This window comes from Astyanax mexicanus, chromosome 10 (genome assembly GCF_023375975.1).
Source record: "Astyanax mexicanus isolate ESR-SI-001 chromosome 10, AstMex3_surface, whole genome shotgun sequence".
NCBI lineage: Eukaryota > Metazoa > Chordata > Actinopteri > Characiformes > Acestrorhamphidae > Astyanax > Astyanax mexicanus.
Window position 1 is genome coordinate 45,166,164 of NC_064417.1, and position 27,589 is coordinate 45,193,752.

The window sequence follows — 27,589 nt, forward strand, 5'->3', positions numbered from 1 at the left end:
TTTATGATGTGTGCTCGTGTGCTTCACTTCTGCAACAAAAAAATAAAAATAGTACAGTAGTCGTGAAAATGGCACATGGTGAACGCAGCCTTTTCTGTCTAAACACAAGACAACAGCACATAACCCAGAACTGGGCCGGGTCAGTAATAGAGTATGAAGTGAATTTTGTGCCAAAAGTTTTACGTAAAAAAATAAAATCTCCAGTCAAAATTATTAAGATCAAAAGGACAAATTGTATGTTGCAAATTTAAAAGAGAAAATATATAGCAAATACATATTTCAAATTTACTTGGTTACTTTATTATCCTTTGCAGTTATTTGAAAATTATTTCAGTTCGGATTTTGTCAGTCATTTTGTCTTTTTCGTGAATTTTCTGTGGATTTCTTTTGGATTTTTCTGATAAAGCCTTTTGCATCTGGAATCTCTTGTTTGTTTCTGCTTCAGTTTTTTGATTCTGAGTTTTGGCACAGTTTTCACAGGTGGGCGGGGCTTAGAAGAGGGCTGAACTCAGAAGCAAAGGAGTGATTCCAGATGCAAAATTCTTTAACAGATAAAAACCCCAAAAAATCCACAGAAAATTCACAAAAACACAAAAATAAAAACTGACAAAATCCAAACTGAAATACTTTTCAAAAAACTGCAAAGGATAATAAAGTAACCAAGCATGTTTAAAAATATGTATTTGCTATAATTTTTTTCTTTTCTATTTTTCTAAAATTTTGATTTCACATTTAATTTTTCTACGAAAAACTTTTGGTACTAAATTTCACTCCATAATAGAGCTATCCATTTACCGTACACACTCCATAACCGAACATTTCTCTATGAGAACATGGTGCTGATGCTGAGAGAACAACAGTATAAAACACAGACACACAAACCATAAACACTACTACGCACTTTTCAGTACTCTTCAGTGTGCAGAGTCTTTCTTCCTCATTATAATCGGTGTGCTGACATCACTCGACGCACTATCATCACGACTCAGAGCCATCAAATCCGCTTCATCACCACTGTCTGACAGGTCTGAGAGGGATGGAGCAGAGCTATCCAACAAACCAGGAAGCCTGCCATGACCCTCCTGCCTGGCTCTTCCACTGTACACGCTGCCTGGCTGAAACTCAAATGGTCCTTGAATTGAACCCTGAGGCACTCCATGGATAGTTTGATTAGGCGGTGGATGATCCAGGCCGTGCCGCTGCTGCTGCTGACCCAGTGCTGTCGAGCTCCGTCCTGGTAACCGAGCGATTGCGGCGTGGGCCTGTGGCCAGCCAGATTTGTCCCAGCGCTCTGTATGAGAATGTAGGTCATTGTAAGGAGGAAATTCTGGAGGTGGTAGAGAGCAGCTTCTGTAATCTCCACCTTCAGCACGGTAATCCCTGTCAGGAGCTGGAGGTCTAGGGTACACGTCGTTAATGTCAGAGTACATGGAGGGCGTTTGCACAAATTCATACTGAAGGAGGCTCTGAAATCCAGGAACCTGAGCACCGTGCATCCAGTCGGAGGTGTCCCAGTGGAAGTCTGTGGAGACATTTCAAAACAGAATTATGAAATTAATAAGAATAAATATGAAATCATAAACACATATAATTAGGAATGCACCGAATATTTGGCAACCAAAATTATTAAGACAAAAATGGCAAAAAAGCGATTTCTACGTTTGGCCAAATTAGTGAAAAGACTTTATATTTATTTATACCAATCAATGACTATGGCTTTTTAGTTAATCAAGTCATAAAACAGTGTTTCCTCTAACAATTAGGAGTCTGATTGCTATACAGCTTTTGTGCTGGTGCGGGAGATGGCAGGAAGCCAACCAAAGAGGCAGAGAAATGCACTTTGTTTTAGAGTAGATACAGCCTGGGCTTTAAAAGCACTTACAAACAGTCAGTAAATATTCATGCTTGTTAATATTCGCCTAATGCATTTTTAATCATAAGAAATGGATAATTTCTCAAGTCAACCTACTTATCAACAAAGTCCATCATTGTGGAGGCTTGTAAAAAATGAAACAAAGAAATTACAGTTAATATTTAATGAACAATAACAGACAAAATACAGGAGATTTAAGTTTTATACCAACTGAATTCTGATGACTGAGTATTGAATAGGGCTGCACATTGTTTTAGCATCATCCTCACAATGTGAGCATACACAACAGTCACATCACAGGATGTACAATGTCAAAATTGACATCAAAATATTTTTTTTGTCAATTTTAGTCTGATATCTAATATTCTGATATCGGCATAATCAATAGGACATTCACAGAACGGATGGATGTCTTCTGAAACTTTATTCCTAAAAATGTATATGACATTATACTTCTGTAAAAATGATATTGAAATATCAGAAATGTGTTTCCAAATTACATCATCAATAGTCCTAGTAGTACTATTGCAATATAAAGCTCTGGAAAAAATAAGAGACCACTTGAAAATGATACTTTTTTTTTTTTTTTTTGATGATGGAAGATGGATGATCACAAGCCATCAAACCAAGCTGAACTGCTTGAATTTTTGCACCAGGAGTAAAGGCATAAAGTTATCCAAAAGCAGTGTGTAAGACTGGTGGAGGAGAACATGCCAAGATGCATGAAAACTGTGATTAAAAACCATGGTTATTCCACCAAATATTGATTTCTGAACTTTTAAAACTTTATGAATATGAACTTGTTTTCTTTGCATTATTTGAGGTCTGAAAGCTCTGCATCTTTTTGTTATTTCAGACATTTCTCATTTTCTGTAAATAAATGCTCTTAATGACAATATTTTTATTTGGAATTTGGGAGAACTGTTGTCTGTAGTTTATAGATTAAAACAACAATGTTCATTTTACTCAAACATTTACCTATAAATAGCAAAATCTGAGTAACTGATTCAGAAACTGTAGTGGTCTCTTAATTGTTTTAGAGCTGTATATATATTATTGCCCATGTTGCATAAAGGCAAATTAAATAATTTTCCATTCAATAATATCTGCCCAATATAATTTATTTTACTTAGTATTATACACTTGTGGCTAGACAGAGTGGATTGTACATATCATGCCATTTTGATTCACTGACTTCTGGTGAAATCTGATGAAAATTATAAAAAATATCACAATATATATTGCAGAAAAAAATGCATTTTTTTTCCTATACTAGACCACACTATTAGGGTACATACTAATAGTGTAATTTAATATGGTAAATTAATAAGAACAGTAAAATTCTTTTGGTTTTGGGTCTAACCAATTTACTAAGGTAGCACAATCACATTCATTAATGCCATTTATTCACAAATCACTCTCACACACACAAACACACAAGGATTTGACTAGAGGATCTACACACTGCTTCAGTTCTGGTGTCTGTAAATCACACTTACATTTGGCCCTGGTCTGAGCAATACCTGGGCTGGTGCCCGTATCTAATCCATACAGGAGCTGCAGTGATCACCAAGAGAGCCAGACATTTATCTCATGATAACAGAGCTTTTTTATACTCCTTTCTACTAAAATCACTATTAAATAACATTCAGAGCAAAAAACAACAAACTGGGTGTCTACTTACTGCTATCATCTGTAAACTGGAATGAGTCAGCAAGGCCTTGTGTGCTTCCTCTTTTACTGCTCATCCTTTCTTCTTCTTCTGTTGACAAATATGAGTTTGTATCTCTGTGATTATCTAAAGAAAAAGAGGAAAAACTCTTAAAGGTGCCCTAGAATCAAAAATGGTATTTACCATAGCACAGTTTAAATGTCTCTTTCCACTAAAATCCTCTTTTTCTTGTTCTTTGTGAAACACAGTAGGTCTCTTTGAGTTGTATATGGATGCTGCACATGAAACTCTTCCTCAACCTCCATTGTCTGCAGTAGCCAGTAGCTCGGTGTCTACGTCAATTTGTGAGTTCATGGCCTCGGCCACCATGCCTCGTGATCACTCACTAGTTAAATGTAAAAATCCCCCCCAGGGTTTTGTTCCAACTGCCTGGGCGGCTGTGCTGCGGCTCAGCCAACAAAACTCTGGGCTGGATTTTTACTTTCTGGACCTGGACTACCCACCTCTATGCATTTACATAGGTTTACATAGGATCTCCAGTGGATTTGGTGTTTTACAGAGACTCTAAGACTAGGTCAGTGGCTGAACTGCACTTAGCAGGGCATTACAAATGTTGTAAAGTAATATATGACGTTGAAAAGACTGTTATTAGTGTAACTAATAACTTATTCTAACTGTTGTCTGTCTCGCTGGTATTTCAGTGCTGTTAGCCAATCAGAGGCGAAATGTATGAATATTTATGAGCAAGAGCCGAAATCCTATCAGAGGCACAGTATTCTAACTAAAATGTAATCTGTAATAAATTTTACAGAACTTTATCGACTCTAAAGCCATGCCAGGGACTTTTTCAACCTAAATTTCTTCTTTACACATAATTTACTCTACTAAAAATGACTAATTAACAGACACTCATGGCACCATCAGTCATTTAACTGGACGATCTCCTGATGATAAGACTGACAGACTGCTGCACCACCCGGGAGCCCTTTTTAACTACTCAATTAACTCAATTAACATTATCTGAGGATCCAGACTCTACAGTATTTTACTCATCTCTATATCTTAATAATAACTACTCTATAATAAAATGACTTTGTACGATTTCACACATAGTTACTTGGTGATAAGGGCTAGGATTAGAGATGAAACAAATATTCTGCAACAAAAAAATGGTAAAAAGACAGAAAAATGCATACCGGGAAATAATATGTTTATTTTAAGAGCAATTGTGCTTTGTTGGTTTATCTGCTGAATTGTTTAATGTTCAGTGATCAGTAAATTTGATTATCTGTTTTGATATTGCTTTATCTTTGAAAAGCAAGACAATAAACATTTAGGCTATTTGATTTATTTAATTGTAAAAATAAAAAGGGGGGGGGCAAAGTATTATTATTATTATTATTATTATTATTATTAATAGGTGTTCACTATTTTAGACTATGGCCAAGTATTTCATGTTTGTCTTTTATATTATATTATTCCGTATTATTTTATTTCTAAACTGAAAGCAGAAGCATTTCTGAGTGGAGAAGGGATAAAATATTGTGTTTAATGGTGCCAGTGTGCTGAATCAACCATCCCTGCTAAGCCTAATATATTTATTCTAAATTTTGGTCACGTCACGCGTCTTTACATACTTATGTCACACGTACAGCCTCTAATTGAGGATCCAGCTCAGTTTTACTGAAGGAGAACGGCTGGTGGAGCAATGGAGACTTCAGAAGGTGAAACTCAGAGCTCAGTAGCTCATTCACTCATAGTAAAAACATAGTGTGTAGTTGAAGTGAAGTTTCTGAGTGAGTACACTCTCTCCCTCTCTCTCTGACTGAACATAACCTGGAATCGGATTTATCCGCTCTTAAAAAAAGGAGACCACATCACACCCGCCCAGTTTAAAAATATTCTTCCTCATGCTAGGTGCAATTACCCACTCTCACCAGAGAGGGCGCTTAATCCCAAAACTTACAGACATCAGCTTTAATGTGAAATGATTAATTACAAGAAAAGAAAAAAATTCTCTCTTACCATCTTCCTCCTCCGAGTCTGGTTTTCGTATGGAGTGGCTGTGTGCGGGGGAGCGTGAGGCTCGGCGCTGGGGCAGGTTGGGCGCTACGCTGCACACAGCCACAGACTTCTTCACTCCAAACGTCGTATCAGGAGTAAAAGAGCTGAACTCAGGAGGACAGCCTCTGTCCACGTCTTTTCTTCGGGAGTCTGCAGGAACGCTGGGGTTGTAGGAGAGGGGTCTCACAGGGACCTGCGGTGGTCCATCCAGAAACGTCCCTCTGCTGGTTTTACTGTCCAGGTAAGTCCTCTGGATATAAGCATCAATCGCTCTGTACTTCTCTTTCTCTTCCTCGCTTTTAGTAGACCTGCACATGCCTGTTCGGACCAGAGCGAAGAGCAGGGCCAGGATGAAGATAGCTACCAGAAAGATGAGAACCCCCACCAGCTCACCCAGGCTGATGTTCCAGGAATTGGAGATGAAGACGTTGTGGACTTCGCTCTCCATCTCACACAGGCTCCCGCTGAAGCCCGGGCTGCAGCTGCAGTTAAACGAGCCGAACGTGTTCACACACCAGCCGCCGTTCAGACAAGGAAGATGCAGACATTCATCCACGTCCAGCTGACACCTGATATAGAAAACAGTGATAACAAAGAAATAGCTAAACAAATGTATAGAGAAATCTCAGGCTTAAATACAACTACAAATTCAGCTTTTATCTACACAAGGAACACGAGGGTGGAAACCATATTACCCATATAACCCATATATTCCATATTACTCTCTATCTACACACTAAAAACAAAGATACAATATAACTACTTTCTTGTACTCAAAGGCACACTTTTCATAATTGTACCCTCAAAGGTATAATATTGGTCTTTAGAGGGTCAGATGTTCCCTCTGAAGTACAAAGTTTTTCAGAACTGCAGGAAGTACAGATTTGTACCATTTAACCAGCCAAAAGGTACATTCAGTATTCTGTATTACTGTACTAATAAACATATATATATATATATATATATATATGTTTATTAGTACAGTAATACAGAATACTGAATGTACCTTTTGGCTGGTTAAATGGTACAAATCTGTACTTCCTGCAGTTCTGAAAAACTTTGTACTTCAGAGGGAACATCTGACCCTCTAAAGACCAATATTATACCTTTGAGGGTACAATTATGAAAAGTGTGCCTTTGAGTACAAGAAAGTAGTTATATTGTATCTTTGTTTTTAGTGTGTCTTTAAAGTCTTTTATATATATATATATATATATATATATATATATATATATATATATATATATATATATATATATATATATAAAAGACTTTCACTGAAACATACTTTATTGTACCTCAATAAAGGTACAGCCCAACGACAATCTTTGTACTCTTAAGTACAAATCTGTACTTATTTATCTATCTGTCTGTCTGTCTGTCTGTCTGTCCATCTAAAGTTGTGAAGTCATAAAATCCAGCATCATTAGGTACAGTTATTGTTTGCAGGTTTCTTACTAAAGGAGTGAAATACAGGGCAACTGATAAGAACAGAGCCCATTTACACTGACCTGCCAAACAAGTCATTATAGTCAGTGTAGAAACAAAAAAAGTTAAAAATATTTAAGAGTTTGGGATCATAAAATGGATTTAACTGATTTTGGTAAGTAAAATCACACACTATGTATAAAGAATTAGTTTAACTTAAAAAGCTAATTACTGTAATCACTATTCACTTCTGCAAACAGATAGATAGATAGATAGATAGATAGATAGATAGATAGATAGACAGACAGACAGACAGACAGACAGACAGATAGATAGATAGATACTTTATTTATCCCAAAGGAAATTCAGGAAAAGTAAAAGCCTTTAAAGTAAAGGCTCATTTATGCGCAACATTAAATACAGACGTTTTGCCTATAGTTTGCTAAAACAGTGTAGCTGGTATCATTTGTTATCTTTATTCTGTTCATTCTCTTCTGTTTTTTAGTTAGTATTTTTTTTGTCTTGTTAGACTTTTTATACTTTTATGGTCTCTATATTGTTTGCAACTTGCTGTTTGTTAATTTTTTAATATGGCTTCAATTAAAACCTTATTGCGTTGAGTCGTCACTGGAAGTTTAAGTGAAACAAGATAACTACCACATAGATACGACAGACAATAAAATATAGGAGATTTATACATTTATGGCAGGACATTTTTATACCATTTACAGATGTTTTCACCATGGCTCGTTTTATCTATTGTGTATTATAAGTTCATTTATTACAACCTTCTTCACAGTCATCATGTCTATTGTTTGAATTTTGACTCTAGTGGCTGTATTACATAAAATCCAGGTAAATGTATAGGATGATTAGAATTATATGAGCAGTGACGATTACATTTCTGTTTCAGATGCACAATTTGATGTGTTCTAGGGCAAGTTTGAGACTCTTTCTTAATCATCAGCTACAACTGTGTTCAGTCATTAATCTCCAATTGCTTTTAAATGGCAAGGACACTCAAAGATTACAGTAAAAGAAGAATATAATGAAATGTAAATGAGATATTGATACACACCTTTCTCCTCTGAACCCGGGTTCACACTCACAGGCAGGTCCATCCAAGCTGTCAATACAGTGTCCGCCATTTCTACAGGGGTTCTGCTTACAGTACGGCCCTGTCTCGCATCTGCAGTCACACAGGGACACAGGGACTCAGATCACTGAGCAGAGATCTGTACTGTACTACTGCAGATAATAATATCTAATATAATATAAAATTTATTCAGTAAGTAACAGCTGAAGTACTGTACCTCTGGCCGGTGTACTGTCCTCGGCAGCGGCAGTAGTAACGCTCGTTGTTTTGTATGCATGTTCCTCCATACAGGCAGGGGTTGGAAACACAGGGGCTGATGCTGAGCTCACAGTGAGCTCCTGTGAATAAACCACTACATGTGCAGTGATAATCTGCAAAAAAAAAAAAAAAAATCGTCATCTAAGGAAAGCCATAAAAAACATGCCAGACATAAAAAAAAAATTAGAAACACTTCCGGCTATACAAATGTATTATTTATTTTAATTTTTTAAATCTCTGATTGCATGATGAACAGGAGTCTTGGTTTCTAACTAGTCTTGAGTTATTTAGTGTCAACAAATGACATATCATAATGTATGCATTTTCAATATCTTATCACAAAAATACCCTGAAATATGTAATACTTCGTGATCAATTAACATAATGCTATCTTACATGCTATCCTATAACAGTGAATTTCAATACTGCTTCATACCTCCAGTTGATGGATGAATGATTACCCTATTTTTTGGACTATAAGGCGAACCGGATTATAAAGTGCACTATCAATGAACGTCTATAATAATACATAAGGCGCAAAAAATTATAAGGCACATTAAGCGACACTAGTAAGAATGCCTACATTGAAGTGAGCAAGGGTGTCACCATGTTTTTCTCCAATGGGCAGGCAGGGTGCTCAGCAAACAAGTAAAGAAAACTGTAGCTTCTAAAAAATATATTTTTATTTCAAAGCTAAATGAGCACTGGATGTTAATCTATACAGATTTATCTCCTGAAAAAAAAAAACATTTATTTGGGAGAGTAAAGAGCTTAGATTTCCATTATTTGGTCTAATAGTGAGTTTTCAGTGAAGTTTCTCCAGCACTAAGGCTGGGTGCAGCAGCATTAGCATTAGCTGCTAATCACAGCGCTAGCAGGATATAAATACCACCTGCTATCGCTAGAGTGAGGAACCGTGATTGTTCTAGTAACCCACCAGGGCGCTATCAGCTAGCGGTTTATCCCATGTAGCTCGTTTTAACATGGCAAACACACAGACTACAGTCTGATATACTGTGAAGCTCTGAACGGCGAAAGGGCTTGTGCTGTTGTTAGCGGCTAATGCTAATGCTGCTGCACCCAGCCTTAGTGCTGGAGAAACTTCACTAAAAACTCACCCTTATAACGCTGTATTGGTTGAATTCATACATAAGATGCACAGGATTAGGCACACTGTTGATTTTTGGAAATATTAAAGCATTTTAATTGCACCTTATAGTCCAAAAAATACGGTTAATTAGATGTTATGTAGTGATGCATTGCTTGTGGGTCTACTGTACCTCCATTGGGTCTCTGAGAGCAGCTTCCTCCGTTAAGGCAGGGTTTGTTGGCGCAGTCCTGGCTTGGCGTTATGCCAACCCCACAGCCTGGAGAAACTCCTTCCACGTCCTCCAGCACAACCCCGGCGAGGCCTTCAGAGTGCAGGAACAGGCTCTGTCCATTAACCATCACCGCGTCCATGCAGCCCTGCAGGCTGCCAGAGAGAGGCAGGCTCCGCCTCGGCCTGGAGCCAATCACAACCGCCCGTCCGCCCAGGATCACCTGCTTCTCCAGGCCCAGGCAGGGCAGCGCGCCAGGCGAAATGCCCGATGCGGAGTGGAGGCGGTCCAGGACCAGCCTGGCACGGTTACCCTTCACCTCCAGCTCCACCGAGTGCCACTGGCCGTCGTTCACCTGAACGCTGTGCACAGTCATGGTGGCCAACCCGCTGCCACAGTCAAACTGGAACTGCAGCCTGCCTCGTACCACCTGCAGCCCAGAGAACAGCAGCACAGTGTAAGCATTTAAAACTCTAAAAACTATCATTTGACATGCTGATATTCTACACTCTGGATGAATATCATTTTTTTTACACTGCCTGGCCAAAAAAAGTCTCCACCTGGAGTTTTTAAGTAAGTAAATGATGTGGGGTTGATGATGCTGCAGTTGATCTGCAGGTTTAGGTTCAGCAACAGTATGTGCTGAAAGAATGAGGTCAGCTGACTACCTGAACATGCTGAATACAGACCAGGTTATTCCATCACTGGATTTTTGATTCCCTGTTTTACACACCAATACATCTGTAATCATTACTCAAACTTCTATTTATACCTTACAATTAAAAGGGCTAAAATTACAACTTTGAAATTGGTCAGACATTTGTCTACAAAGTAAGCTTTGTCTGTTGAAATTTGAGTTGAAACTTAAACATTGGTGTTTTCTTTCTTTATTTCATACCTCTAGAACGCTGTAGCCTCTTCCTTTAACAAACATCACAGTTCCATGTATGGAAAAGGTTTTTAACTTCAGAGAAATCTTAATTTCTTCTCGAGTGCTCCTCTTCACGTGGTATTTGATGTAGCTGTTCTCACTGAATGTCACTGAAGATCCTCCTACAAAAAATAACCAAAAAACATATGAGAGAGTTTAAACGGATGAACCAGTAGACCACTGGAAGAATGGATGGGGGTTGTGGATGGGTAAATCTAAAACAGAACTTTGGTTTAAATGAAATGTGTAATGTTTGGTGAAATACAAAGAACAAGTGCATTCCAACACAATTACTCTAATTCAGCTGTTAAGCATGGTGGTGGTAGTATCATGGTTTGGGACTGTCAGGATGTGTGCAGGGAGAAGACGCTGAGAGAGTACACTAATGAGTTATTTATTAACAACAATAATATAAACAAACTGAAACAAAGCAAACTAAGAACCAGAAATAAAGAGAAATAAACAAAAACATAGAAACAAGGAATACAAAGAAAACCAACGACCTAAAAGATGTGTGCAGTGTGGTGTGCAGTAAGGCCCTTCTTACCCTTCAGAGAAGGGGTGACAATAGGTGCATGTAAATCATTACATAATATTTAATAAGGTAATATATAATATAGTTATTGTAAACTATAAGCATATTTTTATAAATGAACTAATATAAAAAACAGCAACTAATTCAAAGCATTAGTCTGCGTTTTTCAGTTGCTACAGGACTCTAATCTGACTGACAGTGATACTAACCAATCAAATTTTTTTTTTGTTTGGGTGGGGGGATAGGGGTTGCAGAATTAACTGCACGCCACTGGTAACAACTTACAAGGACCGACATAGGAGAACGGACACAAATGGACTATAAATACACACGGACCAAAACAAGAAACGGGAAACACCTGAGGACAGGTAACAAGGGGGCGGAGCTACACATGAACAGTTAAGCACACAGACGGGAGCATGTAGAAGAGCACAGGACTGAGGTGGAGCTACAACCAAACACAGAGAGGGGCACGTAGAGAAACATGCACGGAGGAAAAAGGTAAACGAACACAGAGAAACGAGGAAGTGACAGGGACTGGTTTACTGCTTTGCTTCAATGGTTCATATAAATGTAAATGTTGCGACTTTAATAATCTTCTGAAGCATTTAAGCAAAAAAAGCACCAAAGTGTCCTGGACACCTGCCTCCAGAAACAAAACTACGACCCTTTCTACTGTGTATGCACACCTCCTCCCATCATTTATTAAATCATAACAGCAGCTGATTGACAGTCTGCATGAGACCGCAGTCATCTCCTCAGTGATCTACACTTAAACACCTCATGCTTTCTACTTAAGCAGAGGCTGACAGACATTAATTAAATTCTTTCCAAGCTTAATTACTGGTGTAAGAGCCACACATTACATATGAGATTAAAACGAGTGGTCTATTATTTCAGATAGTGAGTTATCAGAACACTGCACTGCAGACATGCATGCAAATGGATTTTTATTGATTGAATAAATTACTCTAAATTACTAAAAAGATGCTTAACTTTACCTGAGCATTTTTCCTTTTTTCCTAATGGACAGATGCAGTGGTATTTCTCTCCTTGAAGAGACAAACAGTGATAACCCTCCGGACACGGGTTACTGCCACAGCCCTGTTTCTGTCCAGGGCATTTCCCATCTAAAATAAACAAAATATAAAGAAATCACAGTGATATAGTTAATAAAATGCATCATGTTAGAATACCTTATGCTGTATTTGGGTAATCAGAGGGAGCCCGGTCTGTAGTATTTAGTATTTAGTTGTATTTAAGGTGGAATATGGAATTGTGCATCCCTAGTACCTACAGTATGTCTGTTATATGTTCTGAATCCGTTTCTCTGATTTTGCTATTTATAGGTATATGTTTGAGTAAAATGAACATCTTTTATTTTATAAACTACGCACAACATTTCTCCCAAATTCCAATTAAAAATATCGTCATTATATCATAGAGCATTTATTTGCAGAAAATGAAAAATGGCTGAAATAACAAAAAAGATGCAGAACTTTTAGACCTTAAAGAATGCAAAGAAAACAAGTTCATATTATAAAGTTTTAAGAGTTCAGAAATCAATATTTGGTAGAATAAATCAGTTTTTTAATCACAGTTTTCATGCATCATGGCATGTTCTCCTCCACCAGTCTTACACGCTGCTTTTGGATAACTTTATGCCACTTCTGGTGCAAAACGTCAATTCATAAAGTTTTAAGAGTTCAGAAATCAGTATTTGGTGGAATAACCCTGATTTTTAATCACAATTCAATGCATCTTGGCATGTTCTCCTCCACCAGTCTTACACACTGCTTTTGGATAACTTTATGCCTTTACTCCTGGTGCAAAAATTCAAGCAGTTCAGTTTGGTTTGATGGCTTGTGATCATCCATCCTCCTCTTGATTATATTCCAGATGTTTTCAATTTGGTAAAATCAAAGAAACTCATAATTGTTTGTGGTTTTAGCTGTATTGGCATTGGCCCAGAATTCCCACACTGGTGCATCCCTAAGAGGTACCTGGCTAAATGCATTTTAATATTCATGGCAATGCACCAAAATTTAGTTTAAATGTGTATTAACAGTTACTACACTCTATAATAAAGCTCAAAAATGATCTGATTAATGAGTGCGTACCTCTGCAGAGACACCTGGGCGTGACGTGGTGTCGAGGAGTCACGTAACCGACTCTAGCCGTGCTGTACGCCGCCATGATGCTCGTATCCAGGGTCACCTCCTGCCTGCACATGTTGTCCGGACACGTCGAGCAACGTCGAGTCAAGACCCTCACCAGCCTCAGCCCACCCAGTTCCTGCAGAGCTGCACTGGAAGAGTTGAGGTTCTGCAGAAGAAGCTCCAGGGAGGATCCAGAATCTCCAGACCTCTCCAAGAACAACAGCACCTCCAGATCAGCCCCAGACTCCACAGGCTGCAGACTCAGAATCTGCACGTCGGCTCTGCTGGGGGATTTAATTATTATAAGGCATTAGATATCATTAAGTATTAAATATTAGCATAAAACATAAAACCACTGTAGCAAAAACCCAGCAAGCACTTAAGATAAGATGAATAAACGTGTTCATTGTGTCAGTTTACAGGGGTTGGACAATGAAACTGAAACACCTGTCATTTTAGTGTGGGAGGTTTCATGGCTAAATTGGAGCAGCCTGGTGGCTAATCTTCATTAATTGCACATTGCACCAGTAAGAGCAGAGTGTGAAGGTTCAATTAGCAGGGTAAGAGCACAGTTTTGCTCAAAATATTGCAATACACACAACATTATGTGTGACATACCAGAGTTCAAAAGAGGACAGATTGTTGGTGCACGTCTTGCTGGAGCATCTGTGACCAAGACAGGAAGACCTTGTGATGCATCAAGAACCACGGTATCCAGGGTAATGTCAGCATACCACCAAGAAGGACCAACCACATCCAACAGGATTAACTGTGGACGCTGTAAGAGGAAGCTGTCTGAAAGGGATGTTCGGGTGCTAACCCGGATTGTATCCAAAAAACATAAAACCACGGCTGATCAAATCACGGCAGAATTCAATGTGCACCTCAACTCTCCTGTTTCCACCAGAACTGTCCGTCAGGAAAATAAACTATTGTGGTCTAAAACCAGGTGTTTCAGTTTCATTGTCCAACCCCTGTATAGTAAATCAGTGTATGTATAGTGTGTGTAAATATATAGTGTGTGTAAGAGTATAGTGTGTGTGTGTGTGTGTGTGTGTGTTCTGCTGGGAGGACTGCTGACATAGTAGCCATCTATCAAAAACTTAGTAACATTACATAAACCAACAGCTATACCATAGCAACACTTAGCAGCACTTTAACAACCACTTAGTTCATGCCCCCTCCCAATTACCATTGATATTATAGCTATAAATCATACTATTTTAAATAATTTTATTTTAACGACGATTTTATTTTACTGATAATAATGATATAGACAAGCCATCAACTGCACACTGTGCAGCTTAATACAGGATGTGTCAATGTGTCTTTGAGAGCCTGAACTGCCAAGATAACGATGAACGTCTGTTTTCACTTTAGTTCCTGAATCAGTTTCTCTGATTTTGCTATTTATAGGTATGTGTCTGAGTAAAATGAACATTGTTGTTTTATTCTATAATTTACAGACAACTTTTTTCCCAAATTCCAAATAAAAATATTGTAATTTAGAGCATTTATTTGCAGAAAATGAGAAATAGCTGAAATAACAAAAAAGATGCAGATCTTTCAGACCTCAAATAATGCAAAGAAAACAAGTTCATATTCATAAAGTTTTAAGAGTTCAAAAATCAATATTTGGTGGAATAACCATGTTCTTATGACAGTTTTCATGCATCTTGGCATGTTCTCCTCCACCAGTCTTACACACTGCTTTTGGATAACTTTATGCCTGCACTCCTGGTGCAAAAATTCAAGCAGTTCAGTTTGGTTTGATGGCTTGTGATCATCCATCTTCCTCTTGATTATATTCCAGATGTTTTCAATTTGGTAAAATCAAAGAAACCCATCATTTTTAAGAGGTCTCTTGTTTTTTTTTTCCAGAGCTGTATTAGTTTTAGTGTTTAACCCTTTAGTACAACTACAGTTCTATTAACTCTTTTAGTTTCACTGACACTAAATGACACTATGTATTTGGATTAACAGCTGAACAACTACGCCACATGCAGACACTAGTTCAATACCAGTAGTTACAGTAGCGGGTATTTGGGAGTTGTAGTTTGATCATGGTCCGAAAAACTTTGAGCTTTGAGAAAAGCCTACCTTTGTCTACTGATGTCCAGTCCAGTCCTGCTGTGGATTCCCTCTAAGCTGCGGATAACCCTCTGGAAGTTCCTCCAGTGTTCCTGAAGGAAATCCTCAGCACTGACCCCAGCAAACTGCACAGACACTGAGCCCTCCAGCATCTGCTGAGTGACCTGCTGCACGTGCACAGTGACGCTGGCTGAGGAGGAGAAGCGTCCATCGCTGACCAACACATTTAGAGGGTAGCGGCCCACGTCCAGCCCCCGCCGGGCCAGCAGCCGGCCGTCTGCGTCGGACACGGAGAACAGGTCGTGACCCGGAGGCTGGAGAGTGTAATTAAGAGTGTCGTACTCGTCCAGATCTGAGGCGTGAACTTTTCCTACAACACCTCCTGCTGGATACTCCTCTCCTGGAACGAGGATGAACACCTCCAGAGGGAGAACTGATGGAGGATGCACACTCGTCTGAGCCACGTGGAGGTTCACCAGGGTGGAGGACTGGAGAGGAGGTTTCCCACTGTCTGTCACCTGATCAATTAAAAAAAAAAAAAAAAAAAATATATATATATATATATATATATATATATATATATATATATATATTTTTTTTTTTTTTTTAAACAGCAAAGCAAGCAAGTAAGAAAAAATCAGTTAAAAAACCTTATGCAGGAAATAAAGAACAGAAGAATTTAAAATACAGTGAAAAATTAAATATACTGATATGCTAAATGTCATTGTAGAGCATTATGTTTTTTATTATGTTTCTATTTATTTTATTACTGGTTTTACTTTTGGCCTTTAACCTTTTTATTTCATTTATTTCTTTATTTCCTTTTATTTTTTATACTTTTATTACTTATTATTATTTATTTTAGTTCCATATTTGTTTTATAATTTAGGTGTTATTTCAGTCCTTTATTTATGTAATTGTGTTTATATTTTATTATTCTAATTATTTATCTTTAGTTTTATAGCCTGTCTGCATATAATTTTATTCTGGATTATTTTATTTCTTCTTAATATTCTTATAAATCTTATATTGTTTGCTTGTTTTTACAATTTAAACTTATTTTTCAGTCCCTTTAATTTTGTATATGATCGCATTGCATTGCATTGAAAATGAGGGCTACACCCAAATTTATTTACTGAGTGGAAATAAATGTGATTGATTGATTGATTGATTAATGTAAATTGATTAAAAATGCCCACATCTGTATAAGCTGTATAGCTAGGTGTTATCTTGTAAGGGAGGTTAAAAGCTGGCCAGTGACATCAACATGTAATGTCAACATGTAAAATTTGTCATTTTAATGTTCTTTAGCTTCTGAAACAAGTTTGTGTCTTATGACTTTTGTCATATACTGTAGCTGTAGTCGTGACTACTACATGTTATAAATAATTTATTATTATCATTATTATTATTAAGCCTAATATTAAGCTCTTAACATGCACTGTACAATATCTTTTATCAGTTTTAAAAGAGGCTGATGTGGGAATTTAGATTTTAAGGCACGAAAAGAAAATCATCTTAATAAAAAAAAGTATATTATATTACAACAATTATTTTAAAAAAAATTAGTAATTGAAATACAAATCTGTGTTGATGTTATACATGTTACAATTACCTAATTTATAAGTGCAGTAACGTGAACATTTCTTAACTAGCAGGTAATTTTATTTTTTGGACAGGAGAGGGAGCTCTGGAGATGTGTGTGGAATCTTAGTTTAAAATGAGACAATAAGGCTTTTCTGCTGTTTTTTTTTTGTTTGTTTGTTTAAAAAAGCTAAAATTAAGCAATATTTTTGCTTCATTTTTTGTATTCTTTGGCCTTCACATCAAATCACTGTCCTCCTGTGTTCACTTCACTACTGTGTCTCTTATAAATCCTATTCTGCACCCAGCTCAACACTGTTTTTACCTGGACCTGCAGGACATACTGATCCTTTACTGATCTCTTCAGAGGGCTTGTGGTTCTAATGACTCCCTGCTGGTCTATGCTGAACTGCTTCCCCTCGTTGCCCTTCAGGATGCTGTAGGAGAACGGGGGTACGTTTTGGGGGGTGTCTCTGTCGGTCACATTGAGCTGGAGGACAGAGGCCCCGGCAGGCAGGCTCTCCTGAAAGAAAGAAAGAAAGAAAGAAAGAAAGAAAGAAAGAAAGAAAGAGAAAGGAACTCATTCAAAACAAGCCAGAAGGGATCATCACAGCCGTCCTTGGTGAAAGCTGAGTGTCTCTCAGACCGCAGGGATCAGAGCAGTGTGTCAGCTCGGATTTGGGCCGTACCTGCACGACGAGGCTGTAGTTAGCCCGGGAGAAGACAGGCGGATTATCATTCACATCAGCCACTGTCATGTTGATTGCAGCGCTGCTGGATTTGGGAGGATTTCCACTGTCGGAGGCCAGAACGGTGAGCTTGTACACACCAACCTAATTTAAAGAAAGACATAAAAAGAACAGAACAGGACTCATCCCCGGCTTTTGTGAGCAATTAAAGGAAACGCTCAGTTAAGACTTCAAACAGTTCAAAGCGTACAGCTCGTCTCTCACTGAGCCGCCGCTCGTCTTTATTAGCGGGCGAGCAGAAAAGGAAGTGACTCCCCAGAGACTTCACCGAGTTTTACCTTTTCTCGGTCTAATTGACGAGCCACTTTCAGCACGCCGCTGACCGCGTCCATGATGAACGGACTGTCCTCGTTGCCCTTCAGAATGGAATAGTGTATGCGGCTGTTTGAAGGTCCATCAAGGTCATTTGCCATTACCTAAAATAAAGAAAACATCAGAGCAGTGCACTACTCCTACAGTGTAATGAAATTACAATAGTATTCTAATTATTCTTCTGTAATTACTATAATTTTACTCATCGTCAAAAAAAAAAAAAAACATAGAAGCACCTAAAAGAAAAGAACCAACACAAATGACATATTGTGCGTAGTTGTCTTGCTTTTATCTACAGGGGTTGGACAATGAAACTAAAACACCTGGTTTTAGACCACAATAATTTATTGTGGTGACGGACAGTTCTGCTGGAAACAGGAGAGCTGAGGTGCACATTGAATTCTGCCGTGATTTGATCAGCCGTGGTTTTATGTTTTTTGGATACAATCCGGGTTAGCTCCCGAACATCCCTTTTAGACAGCTTCCTCTTACAGCATCCACAGTTAATCCTGTAGGATGTGGTTGGTCCTTCTTGGTGGTATGCTGAGATTACCCTGGATACTGTGGCTCTTGATGCATCACAAAGACTTGCAGTCTTGGTCACAAATGTGCCAGCAAGACGTGCACCAACAATTTGTCTTCTTTTGAACTCTGGTATGTTACCCATAAATTTGTGTGCATTGCAATATTTTCAGCAAAACTGGGCTCTTACCCTGCTAATTGAACCTTCACACTCTGCTCTTACTGGTGCAATGTGCAATTAATGAAGATTGGCCACCAGGCTGCTCCAATTTAGCCATGAAACCTCCCAAACTAAAATGGCAGAATTCAATGTGCACTTCAACTCTCCTGTTTCCACCAGAACTGTCAGTCAGGACAATAAATTAATGTGGTCTAAAACCAGATGTTTCAGTTTTATTGTCCAACTCCTGTAGTTATTTATGCAATTTGTGTTTATTAATATTTTAAAAATAGACCTCTCGTTCCTAAAAACACATGAAATGCATGTGCATGAAATGGTTAACAGCTTTAAAATGAGATCAACTCTGGATGTAGTTGTACCAGAAAAGGAAAAAAAAAAAAAAAACACTGCACTGACCTGTGGGAAATGTAAGTGATTTCTACCAGAGTCTCTTTCCTCTGTTTACAAGGACATTTCAAAAGCAAGATGCTGCCTATGACAATCATTACCGCCCACTGTGCTGTCCACTATGGACAGTAATGCCTTAAACCTTCTGTATTGCAATTCCCAGAATACACCTCTCACCTTTCCAAGCTATCTACTAAGGTAACAATTCATAAAAAATACACACTGCTATCCCATGACTTTTGGCATGTCATTTATTTCAGTTAAAAGTTAAGATAAGTTGAAAGCACTCACAGTTAACACAGAGCAGCCGGGCTCAGAGTCTTCACTGATCACTGCTGAGTAGATCTGCTGGCTGAATGCAGGACTGTTGTCATTGATGTCTGAGAGGTGGATGGTGACCGTGACGGTGTCACTCAGAGACTCCTGTCCTCCATCAGTGGCCTTCACCATCAGGTAGTGCTCTCTGGCTGCTTCATAGTCCAGTGCAGCAATCACAAAAATATTACCTGTTGAGGATTAGAGAAAACAAAAAACAAGTAAAAACTTGATATGTGTGATCCTGTGATGAATTCCTAAAAATAACAGAGGAATCTGTACAATAGGACACTGCTATATGTTTCCCAGGTCTCTACAGCATCATCTTCTTACTTTGATCTCTATTCCTTTTGAATTGCATCAACATATTGCTGCAGGTTTTAGTATATTGTTTGTTTTGTGCTTTTGCTCTTTAACTTTTAACCTTTTTTATTAAATAGTTTTATAAGCTGTTTATGAATACTTTAAGCACTTCGCTTGTGGTAAAAACATGATCTGGTTTCGGTCTGACCCAGCTATTAAATATACTTATTTTTAATTAAACTAAACTGCTAATTAGGCACAGTTTAATCTGATACAATAGCCTGATAATATACTACTGAGAACAAACGCTGTCTTTGCTGCTCTATGCTGTTTACACCATATATATTGCACCATATATGCAGCATTCACTGCTCATAGCTGTGCTGCACGTCCCACTGTTTAAAAGCACAGTGGCTTCACGCTGCACATATATACACGCTGAATCACAGAATCTTTTCCCTATACAAACAGCTGAAGCACCAATAAGTGGAGATGATGTGCTTGCGTGGTTTATTGGTGCACATTTTGGTGGGTTTAGGTTTATACCTGTGTGAAACCAAACCAAACAGAGAGGGAGAAAACGCTTTAAGTAAACAAACTCATCAACTGATACGGCTCATAGAAACTTTCACAACCACAGGTGTGAAAACGCTCTTTTATACTCAGCAAATAAAGTTCTAATTCAGAAATCCTCACAACCAAGCTGAGATGTTTACAAACATTTTAAAGTAAAAAAAGTTTCCTCTATCCAGTTTATCATGCATTTTTTTATTTCAGTGCACCACGTTTGCTCACCTCAAACATACAATATAATTATATAGTAGTATTTTAATTATACACTAATATAAATATAATTGCATTTTACATTTTTTACAATCATTATTTTATTTACTTTTGAATATCCACTATAAAAGAACAAGTAAGATTAATCAAATAATATTGTCATGATTAATTTGATTAAACTTTTTTTTTATTGAATGAAACCACTAGTTATTATGCTATTGTATCAGTCTAAAAATGTCAGTAATGTAATTTAAAATCACAATTCTTTTTGGATATATGACTACTATGAACAAATAAATGAGCCCAGACTAGTATTTGTTCACTTGATCATCATTTGACCACTGTGTGTGTGTGTAAATCCCGGTGTGCTTATAATATATTTATTAATATGCTAATATGCTTGATAATATGCTAGTTTTGGCATTTTATGGATATTTTTTATGATGTTTGATTAAGCGAGTCTTGCTTAAATCTAGTCATAATGTCTTAAATTGGTTCATTTTTATTGGTTTTCGAGATTACAAGGTAATTTACACTGCGAGATTTTTTTTCTTGTTTCAAGAATTCTTAACAAGCTATTTTTTTTTTACAATACTTGCATATCATTTTCTTGATTCAAGCATTGTTTTCTTATTTGATTTTTATTTTTCTTATTTTTTTTACCCTGATTTTTTTGCAGTGTACCTGTATGGGAATCGATGCTGAAGGCCCCCTGCTCGTTGCCGCTGCTGATGGAGTAGCTGGTCTGGGCATTAGCCTGGGGGTGACCGCTGGCAGCGAAGACGCTCAGTAGCAGGGTCCCCGGGGACACATCTTCAGGAACTGTGGTGGTGTAGTCTCTGTGCTGGAACACCGGAGGGCGGTGATTAGCGTCCAGCACAGTCACCTCCACAGAGCACAGTGAGGAAAAGGTCCGGGGGGAGCCGTGATCTGTGGCTCGAACCTGCAGCCTGTGCCCACTCTTCACCTGATCACTGAGGGGCTTCAGCAGACTGATGATTCCAGACTGCTCCTCTATAGAGAACAAACCCCCAGCAGAGTCTTCCAACCGGTAACTCACTCGACTGTTCAGACCTGGAACAAAAGAACAGTACTCATAATACATAGCACTGATAAATAAGCATGATGTTTATTGTGATACTTTATCTTTATACTGCTGCAGTATATTAACTGTATTGCTGTATTATCTGTATTGTAATATTATTTGTTGTTAAACATCTAAGGCCAAAAAATAATGGAACTAATTATTAGATAATTCATATGTAATAACAATGCCATTTAATACATTTCATAAATAACAATACATTACAGAAAAATAAATAATAAATAAAATCAAACACATGCAATCAAGTCTCTTGGCCTGATGGTTAAATAACCTAGTCTTTAAACTAATATACAGGTCTGGAAAAAAATTAAAAGACCACTTCAGTTTCTCAATCGGTTTCTGTATCTGTGATTTTGCTATTTATAGATATATGTTTGAATTAAATGAACATTGTTGTTTTATTCTATAAACTACAGGCAACATTTTTCCCAAATTCCAAATAAAAATATTGTCATTTAGAGCATTTATTTGAAGAAAATGAGAAAATGGCTGAAATACCAAAAAATGCGGAGCGTTCAGACTTCAAATAATGCAAAGAAAACAAGTTCATATTCATATATAAGATTTAAGAGTTCAGAAATCAATATTTGGTGGAATAACCCTGGTTTTTAATCACAGTTTTCATGCATATTGGCATGTTCTCCACCACCAGTCTTACACACTGCTTTTGGATAACTTTATGAAGCTCCTGGTTCAAAATTTCAAGCAGTTTAGCTTGGGTGGATCGCTTGTGATCATCCATCTTCCTCTTAGCACTTAATTGAATTTGTTCATTCAATTTGCACCATATATGTAGAAGAGGATGTTTTATTTTATTTTATTATCTATGTTTTATGAAGACATTATTTTTCCAACAGGAAATCAATCTTTAAATTTGATGTCGAAACAAACCTAAAACAAAGTGCAGGCAAAACAAAGCATGGTGAGACATCATGATAAGAAATCATTAGCTCATTTTTCTTTTGCATTCAATAAGTGCCAGTATCCCCCAGTAACAGCACTCTAAGTGAACTTCTGTAAAAACAGTCAACCTTATTTACCTGTTCCCTAGCAACAAACATAAGGCATTAAAACAATGAACAGCTCAGTTCAAAATGTTAAGTAACAAGATTGCTTGTGGGTTGAAATGTGACATTTAACTGCAATTTTGTGTAATTTGCAGAGAGTACTGGGAAAACTACATGTTGATTGTGCAGGATCGAGGAACATGTTTCACAATGTTAGAGCACTGATTGTGATATTTCCTGCCATTTCCAAATTATTTTTTGTTTGTGTGCTTGTTTGCTATTTCATTCACTCTGAAATTATATTTTTAAATGCATTTTAAATGTAATGGTGTTGAAAACAGGTTAGGCTTACTACAAGACCAGGAATGGGAATCTATATAACTAAGAACACTTTAGGGCTCTGAGTGGTCCAGCAGACCACTGTGTGGCGCTGCCACTATGATTCGGACATCGATGTTTCGAATCCTGGTCATGCAGCTTGCCATCAGCCCGAAGAGAGAACAATTGGCCTTGCTCTCTCTGCGTGGGAAGAGAGCTCGCTCCCTTCATCACTCCAAAGGGTGATATCCAGAAAACAAGGCGTCTGTGAGCTGATGTATCAGAACCAAGTTGCTGAGCTTTTCTCAGAGCGCGCTGCCTATTTGGCAATGCTACATCAGCAGCAGTTCGAAAAGATTAAATAACTCAAGTTTACTTGAATTTTAATTTACTTGGAACTCATGATACTAAATATAATTGTTGGGCAAATGACTTGGTATAACAAAAATTAAAAGTTTTATTAACTTGATGTTTTAATTTATGCTAACTTAAGTTTTCATTGCCCTTATGCCCTTATGGCAACCGGTTTCCTCCTTTTTTAAGTAAATTCAACTTATCTGGGCTTATAGTGTACAATGCCATAACAATTGAGTTTTATTTCAGCTCTATTGTGCGTACACAATAATTACATGGATAGATGAGACCAAAATATATATTTTTGGTTCAAATGAGAAGTGTTATGTTTGGCAAAAGAAAAAAAAATGCTTTCCAGTGTAAAATCCATATCCTATCTGTAAAACACAGTGATGGTAGTATAATAATTTGGGTCTGTTTTGCTGCATTTGGGACAGGATGAATTATGAAGAAAAATCTCAAGAGATAATGGGTGATGCAGCAAGACGATGAGCATTCTACCAAAAGCATTCTGACAAAGAATTACTATAAAGGAATGAAGTGAATATTTTGGAATGGAGCCAAGTTAAAAGTCCTGCCATTAATTCAGCAGTTTATAGGAGGAAATCCACAGACATAACAGAGCTGAATCAGTTGTGTATAGAGGAATGGGCTGAAAATATTCCAAGCTAATGTGCAGGAATAATCAATATTTACTGATTAGTTGTTTAGTTGTAGTTTTTGCTCCAGGGTCACAGTAAATACTGACAGCCAAATATCACAGATATGTAATATTAGATAGTTATGTTAATTTGTCAGGAACAGCAATGGTGTGTCCGGGTCAATTTGACATGTTAGACCCAAAATTTGATATTAGACCCAAAAGATGTCTGAAACAAAAAAAAAATCCTAACTAGCGCTGTGAATATATTTTATCACTAACCTCATTGCTAATTATTTGATACATTTTTAGTACAAGGGTGTTTCTTACCTCTAACAGGTAACGCTTCAATTAGGATAATTTACTCGTTTTTTTTATAAAAATGAATGTTCAAACTTTTTTTTAGTGTTTCACTACTTCATTACTTTTGAAAGACTAACATAGAAAATGCTATTATTACGCATATCATTAAAAATTATATGATAAACACATTAATCATTCTTATATGTGGAATATATGTTGATTACACTAATTAAGGCAAGCAGAAGAAAATTCATACTAAAAAAATACTTAAAAAAAAATTTTCTTAGATCTTCAAACTTTAAAATGGGTCAATTTGACCCAGAACATAACAGGGGGGTTAATAGTTTTGTTTAATTTGTTTGATTTGATTCTCCTTATCTACTTTCAGAACTTGGATCTTCATCTTGGATCTGATGAAGTTTTAGATCAAATTGTTGCAGAAATATAGAAATTTCTAAAGGGTTCACAAATTTTGAACCACTACTGTAGAAGAAAAATGACCAAATGTGATTGGCTTGTTTTTAACTAGCAGTTAAGCAGTTAATAAGACTAACAAATAAAACACAATAGTTTTACATAACATTGGAAAATAACATGATAATAAATGAACCATTTAACATGCTGATTATACTAACTAAGGCAATCAGAAGAGATTTCATACTGAAAAAATACTTTTAACAATTTTTTCTTAGATCTTCAAACTTTAAAATGTCAATTTGACCCGTAACATAACAGGAGGGTTAATAGTTTGTATAATGTGTTTGATTTGATTCTCCTTATCTAATTTCAGGACTTGGATCTTTAAGATTTGATGAAGTTTTAGATCAAATTGATGCAGAAATACAGACATTTCTAAAGGGTTCACAAAGTTTTAAACACTACTGAAGAAGAAAAATGGTCAATTGTGATTGGCTTGTCTTTAACTAGCAGTTTAAGATCAAGTGCCCACTTACAGCCGTATGCTGTGGGGTTCAGTGCGGTCCAGGCTGTTAGCGCTGCTCTGTTGTCCAGGGTGTAATCATAGCTAAGTCATTTCTGCTGCTGGAATTTCTCTGTTGACAGCCGGCTGAATTGAGCCTAATCACTCAGCAATCTCCAGCCCCATCAACAAACATTCATAAATAAATACTGTTCATTTTAATCCTTTCAGAAGCGTCGCACACCAGCAGGAAGAATACGGCCGTGATTAGAGACATCCACCCGGGCAGTTGTTTACACCGGTGATTAGCGCTTACAATAGTGTTTATGAAAGAGGCGAGATTCCAGAGCACCGCCAGTCTGCTCTGAACAGAATGGATGGAATGAAGGACGGAATGTGAGCACATAACTTCCTCTCAGCACAGACGCCACAAATACATCCCTCACTTCCTGCTGTGAGATACAGTAAAGACCTTTACACATCACCAAGACTACTGCACTCAAATGACTCAAACGGCTTTGAAGTATACAATACAATAGATACAGTTGTGGTCAAAAGTTTACATACACTTGTAAAAAAACATAATGTTATGGCTGTCTTGAGTTTTCAATAAGTTCTACAACTCTTATTTTTCTGTGATAGAGTGATCGGAACACATACATGTTTGTCACAAAAAACAGTCATAAAATTTGGTTCTTTCATAAATTTATTATGGGTCTGCTGAAAATGTCACCAAATCTGCTGGGTCAAAAATATACATACAGCAACAAAATTTGTCAATTTTGGTGATGTAGCGAGTTGTGTCAATCAAATTAGCTTCATGTCATGGCCTCTTCACTTCTTGTAAGTGATTCTGATTGACTACAGCTGTTGACTTCTCATGAGCCCATTTAAATAGGGCTCATTTGACCCAGTGATTAGACTCAGCTACAAAAGCTACAATGGGAAAGTCAAAGGAACTCAGTGTGGATCTGAAAAAGCGAATTATTGACTTGAACAAGTCAGGGAAGTCACTTGGAGCCATTTCAAAGCAGCTACAGGTCCCAAGAGCAACTGTGCAGACAATTATACGCAAGTATAAAGTGCATGGAACAGTTGTGTCACTGCCACGATCAGGAAGAAAACGCAAGCTATCACATGCTGCCGAGAGGAGATTGGTCAGGATGGTCAAGAGTCAACCAAGAATCACCAAGAAGCAGGTCTGCAAGGATTTGGAAGCTGATGGAACACAGGTGTCAGTCTCCACAGTCAAGCGTGTTTTACATCGCCATGGACTGAGAGGCTGCCGTGCAAGAAAGAAGCCCTTGCTCCAGAAAAGGCACCTTAAGACTCGGCTGAAGTTTGCTGCTGATCACATGGACAAAGATAAAACCTTCTGGAGGAAAGTTCTCTGGTCAGACGAAACAAAAATTGAGCTGTTTGGCCACAACACCCAGCAATATGTTTGGAGGAGAAAAGGTGAGGCCTTTAATCCCAGGAACACCATGCCTACTGTCAAGCATGGTGGTGGTAGTATTATGCTCTGGGGATGTTTTGCTGCCAGTGGAACTGGTTCTTTGCAGAAAGTAAATGGGATAATGAAGAAGGAGGATTACCTCCAAATTCTGCAGGAAAACTTAAAACCATCAGCCCGAAGGTTGGGTCTTGGGCGCAGTTGGGTGTTCCAACAAGACAATGACCCAAAACACACATCAAAAGTGGTAAAGGAATGGCTAAACCAGGCTAGAATTAAGGTTTTAGAATGGCCTTCCCAAAGTCCTGACTTAAACCCCATTGAGAACATGTGGACAGTGCTAAAGAAACGGGTTCATGCAAGAAAACCATCACATTTAGCTGAACTGCACCAATTCTGTCAAGAAGAGTGGTCAAACATTCGACCTGAAGCTTGCCAGGAGCTTGTGGATGGCTACCAAAAGCGCCTAGTTGCCGTGAAAATGGCCAAGGGACATGTAACCAAATACTAATGTTGCTGTATGTATATTTTTGACCCAGCAGATTTGGTGACATTTTCAGCAGACCCATAATAAATTTATGAAAGAACCAAATTTTATGACTGTTTTTTGTGACAAACATGTATGTGTTCCGATCACTCTATCACAGAAAAATAAGAGTTGTAGAACTTATTGAAAACTCAAGACAGCCATAACATTATGTTTTTTTACAAGTGTATGTAAACTTTTGACCACAACTTAGATAGATAGATAGATAGATAGATAGATAGATAGATAGATAGATAGATAGATAGATAGATAGATAGATAGATAGATAGATAGATAGATAGATACAAATAAGTCCAAAAACAACCTTTTATCTTTCCACAGTAAGCACAGCAAAAAACAAAAAAACAAAAGGAGAATAGTTTCAAACATAAAATTGGATAA

At 37.5% G+C, this 27,589-nt stretch overlaps 1 protein-coding gene across 5 annotated transcripts in view; it reads right to left on the reverse strand.

Moving 5' to 3' along the window:
• Positions 1 to 332: 332 nt before the first annotated feature.
• Positions 333 to 27,589, reverse strand: part of fat1b (FAT atypical cadherin 1b) — an 80,085-nt gene continuing 52,828 nt past the window's right edge. The window contains exons 15-31 of one of the 5 annotated variants that reach the window (XM_049484219.1): positions 21,247 to 21,636; positions 19,453 to 19,667; positions 18,038 to 18,175; positions 17,700 to 17,843; positions 17,336 to 17,533; positions 15,436 to 15,944; positions 13,297 to 13,619; positions 12,178 to 12,306; positions 10,609 to 10,763; positions 9,672 to 10,140; positions 8,351 to 8,504; positions 8,116 to 8,226; positions 5,571 to 6,178; positions 3,558 to 3,671; positions 3,373 to 3,430; positions 1,970 to 1,997; positions 1,433 to 1,522 (exon numbers count right to left, since the gene is read on the reverse strand). In XM_049484219.1, the coding sequence (XP_049340176.1) occupies positions 1,973 to 1,997; positions 3,373 to 3,430; positions 3,558 to 3,671; positions 5,571 to 6,178; positions 8,116 to 8,226; positions 8,351 to 8,504; positions 9,672 to 10,140; positions 10,609 to 10,763; positions 12,178 to 12,306; positions 13,297 to 13,619; positions 15,436 to 15,944; positions 17,336 to 17,533; positions 17,700 to 17,843; positions 18,038 to 18,175; positions 19,453 to 19,667; positions 21,247 to 21,636 (3,740 nt within the window). In that variant the 3' untranslated portion in view covers positions 1,433 to 1,522; positions 1,970 to 1,972. Of the gene's footprint in view, positions 1,523 to 1,969; positions 1,998 to 3,372; positions 3,431 to 3,557; positions 3,672 to 5,570; positions 6,179 to 8,115; positions 8,227 to 8,350; positions 8,505 to 9,671; positions 10,141 to 10,608; positions 10,764 to 12,177; positions 12,307 to 13,296; positions 13,620 to 15,435; positions 15,945 to 17,335; positions 17,534 to 17,699; positions 17,844 to 18,037; positions 18,176 to 19,452; positions 19,668 to 21,246; positions 21,637 to 27,589 lie in introns of all 5 variants that reach the window. The other 4 variants (XM_022684211.2, XM_022684210.2, XM_049484218.1 and 1 more) reach the window with 4 other exon arrangements.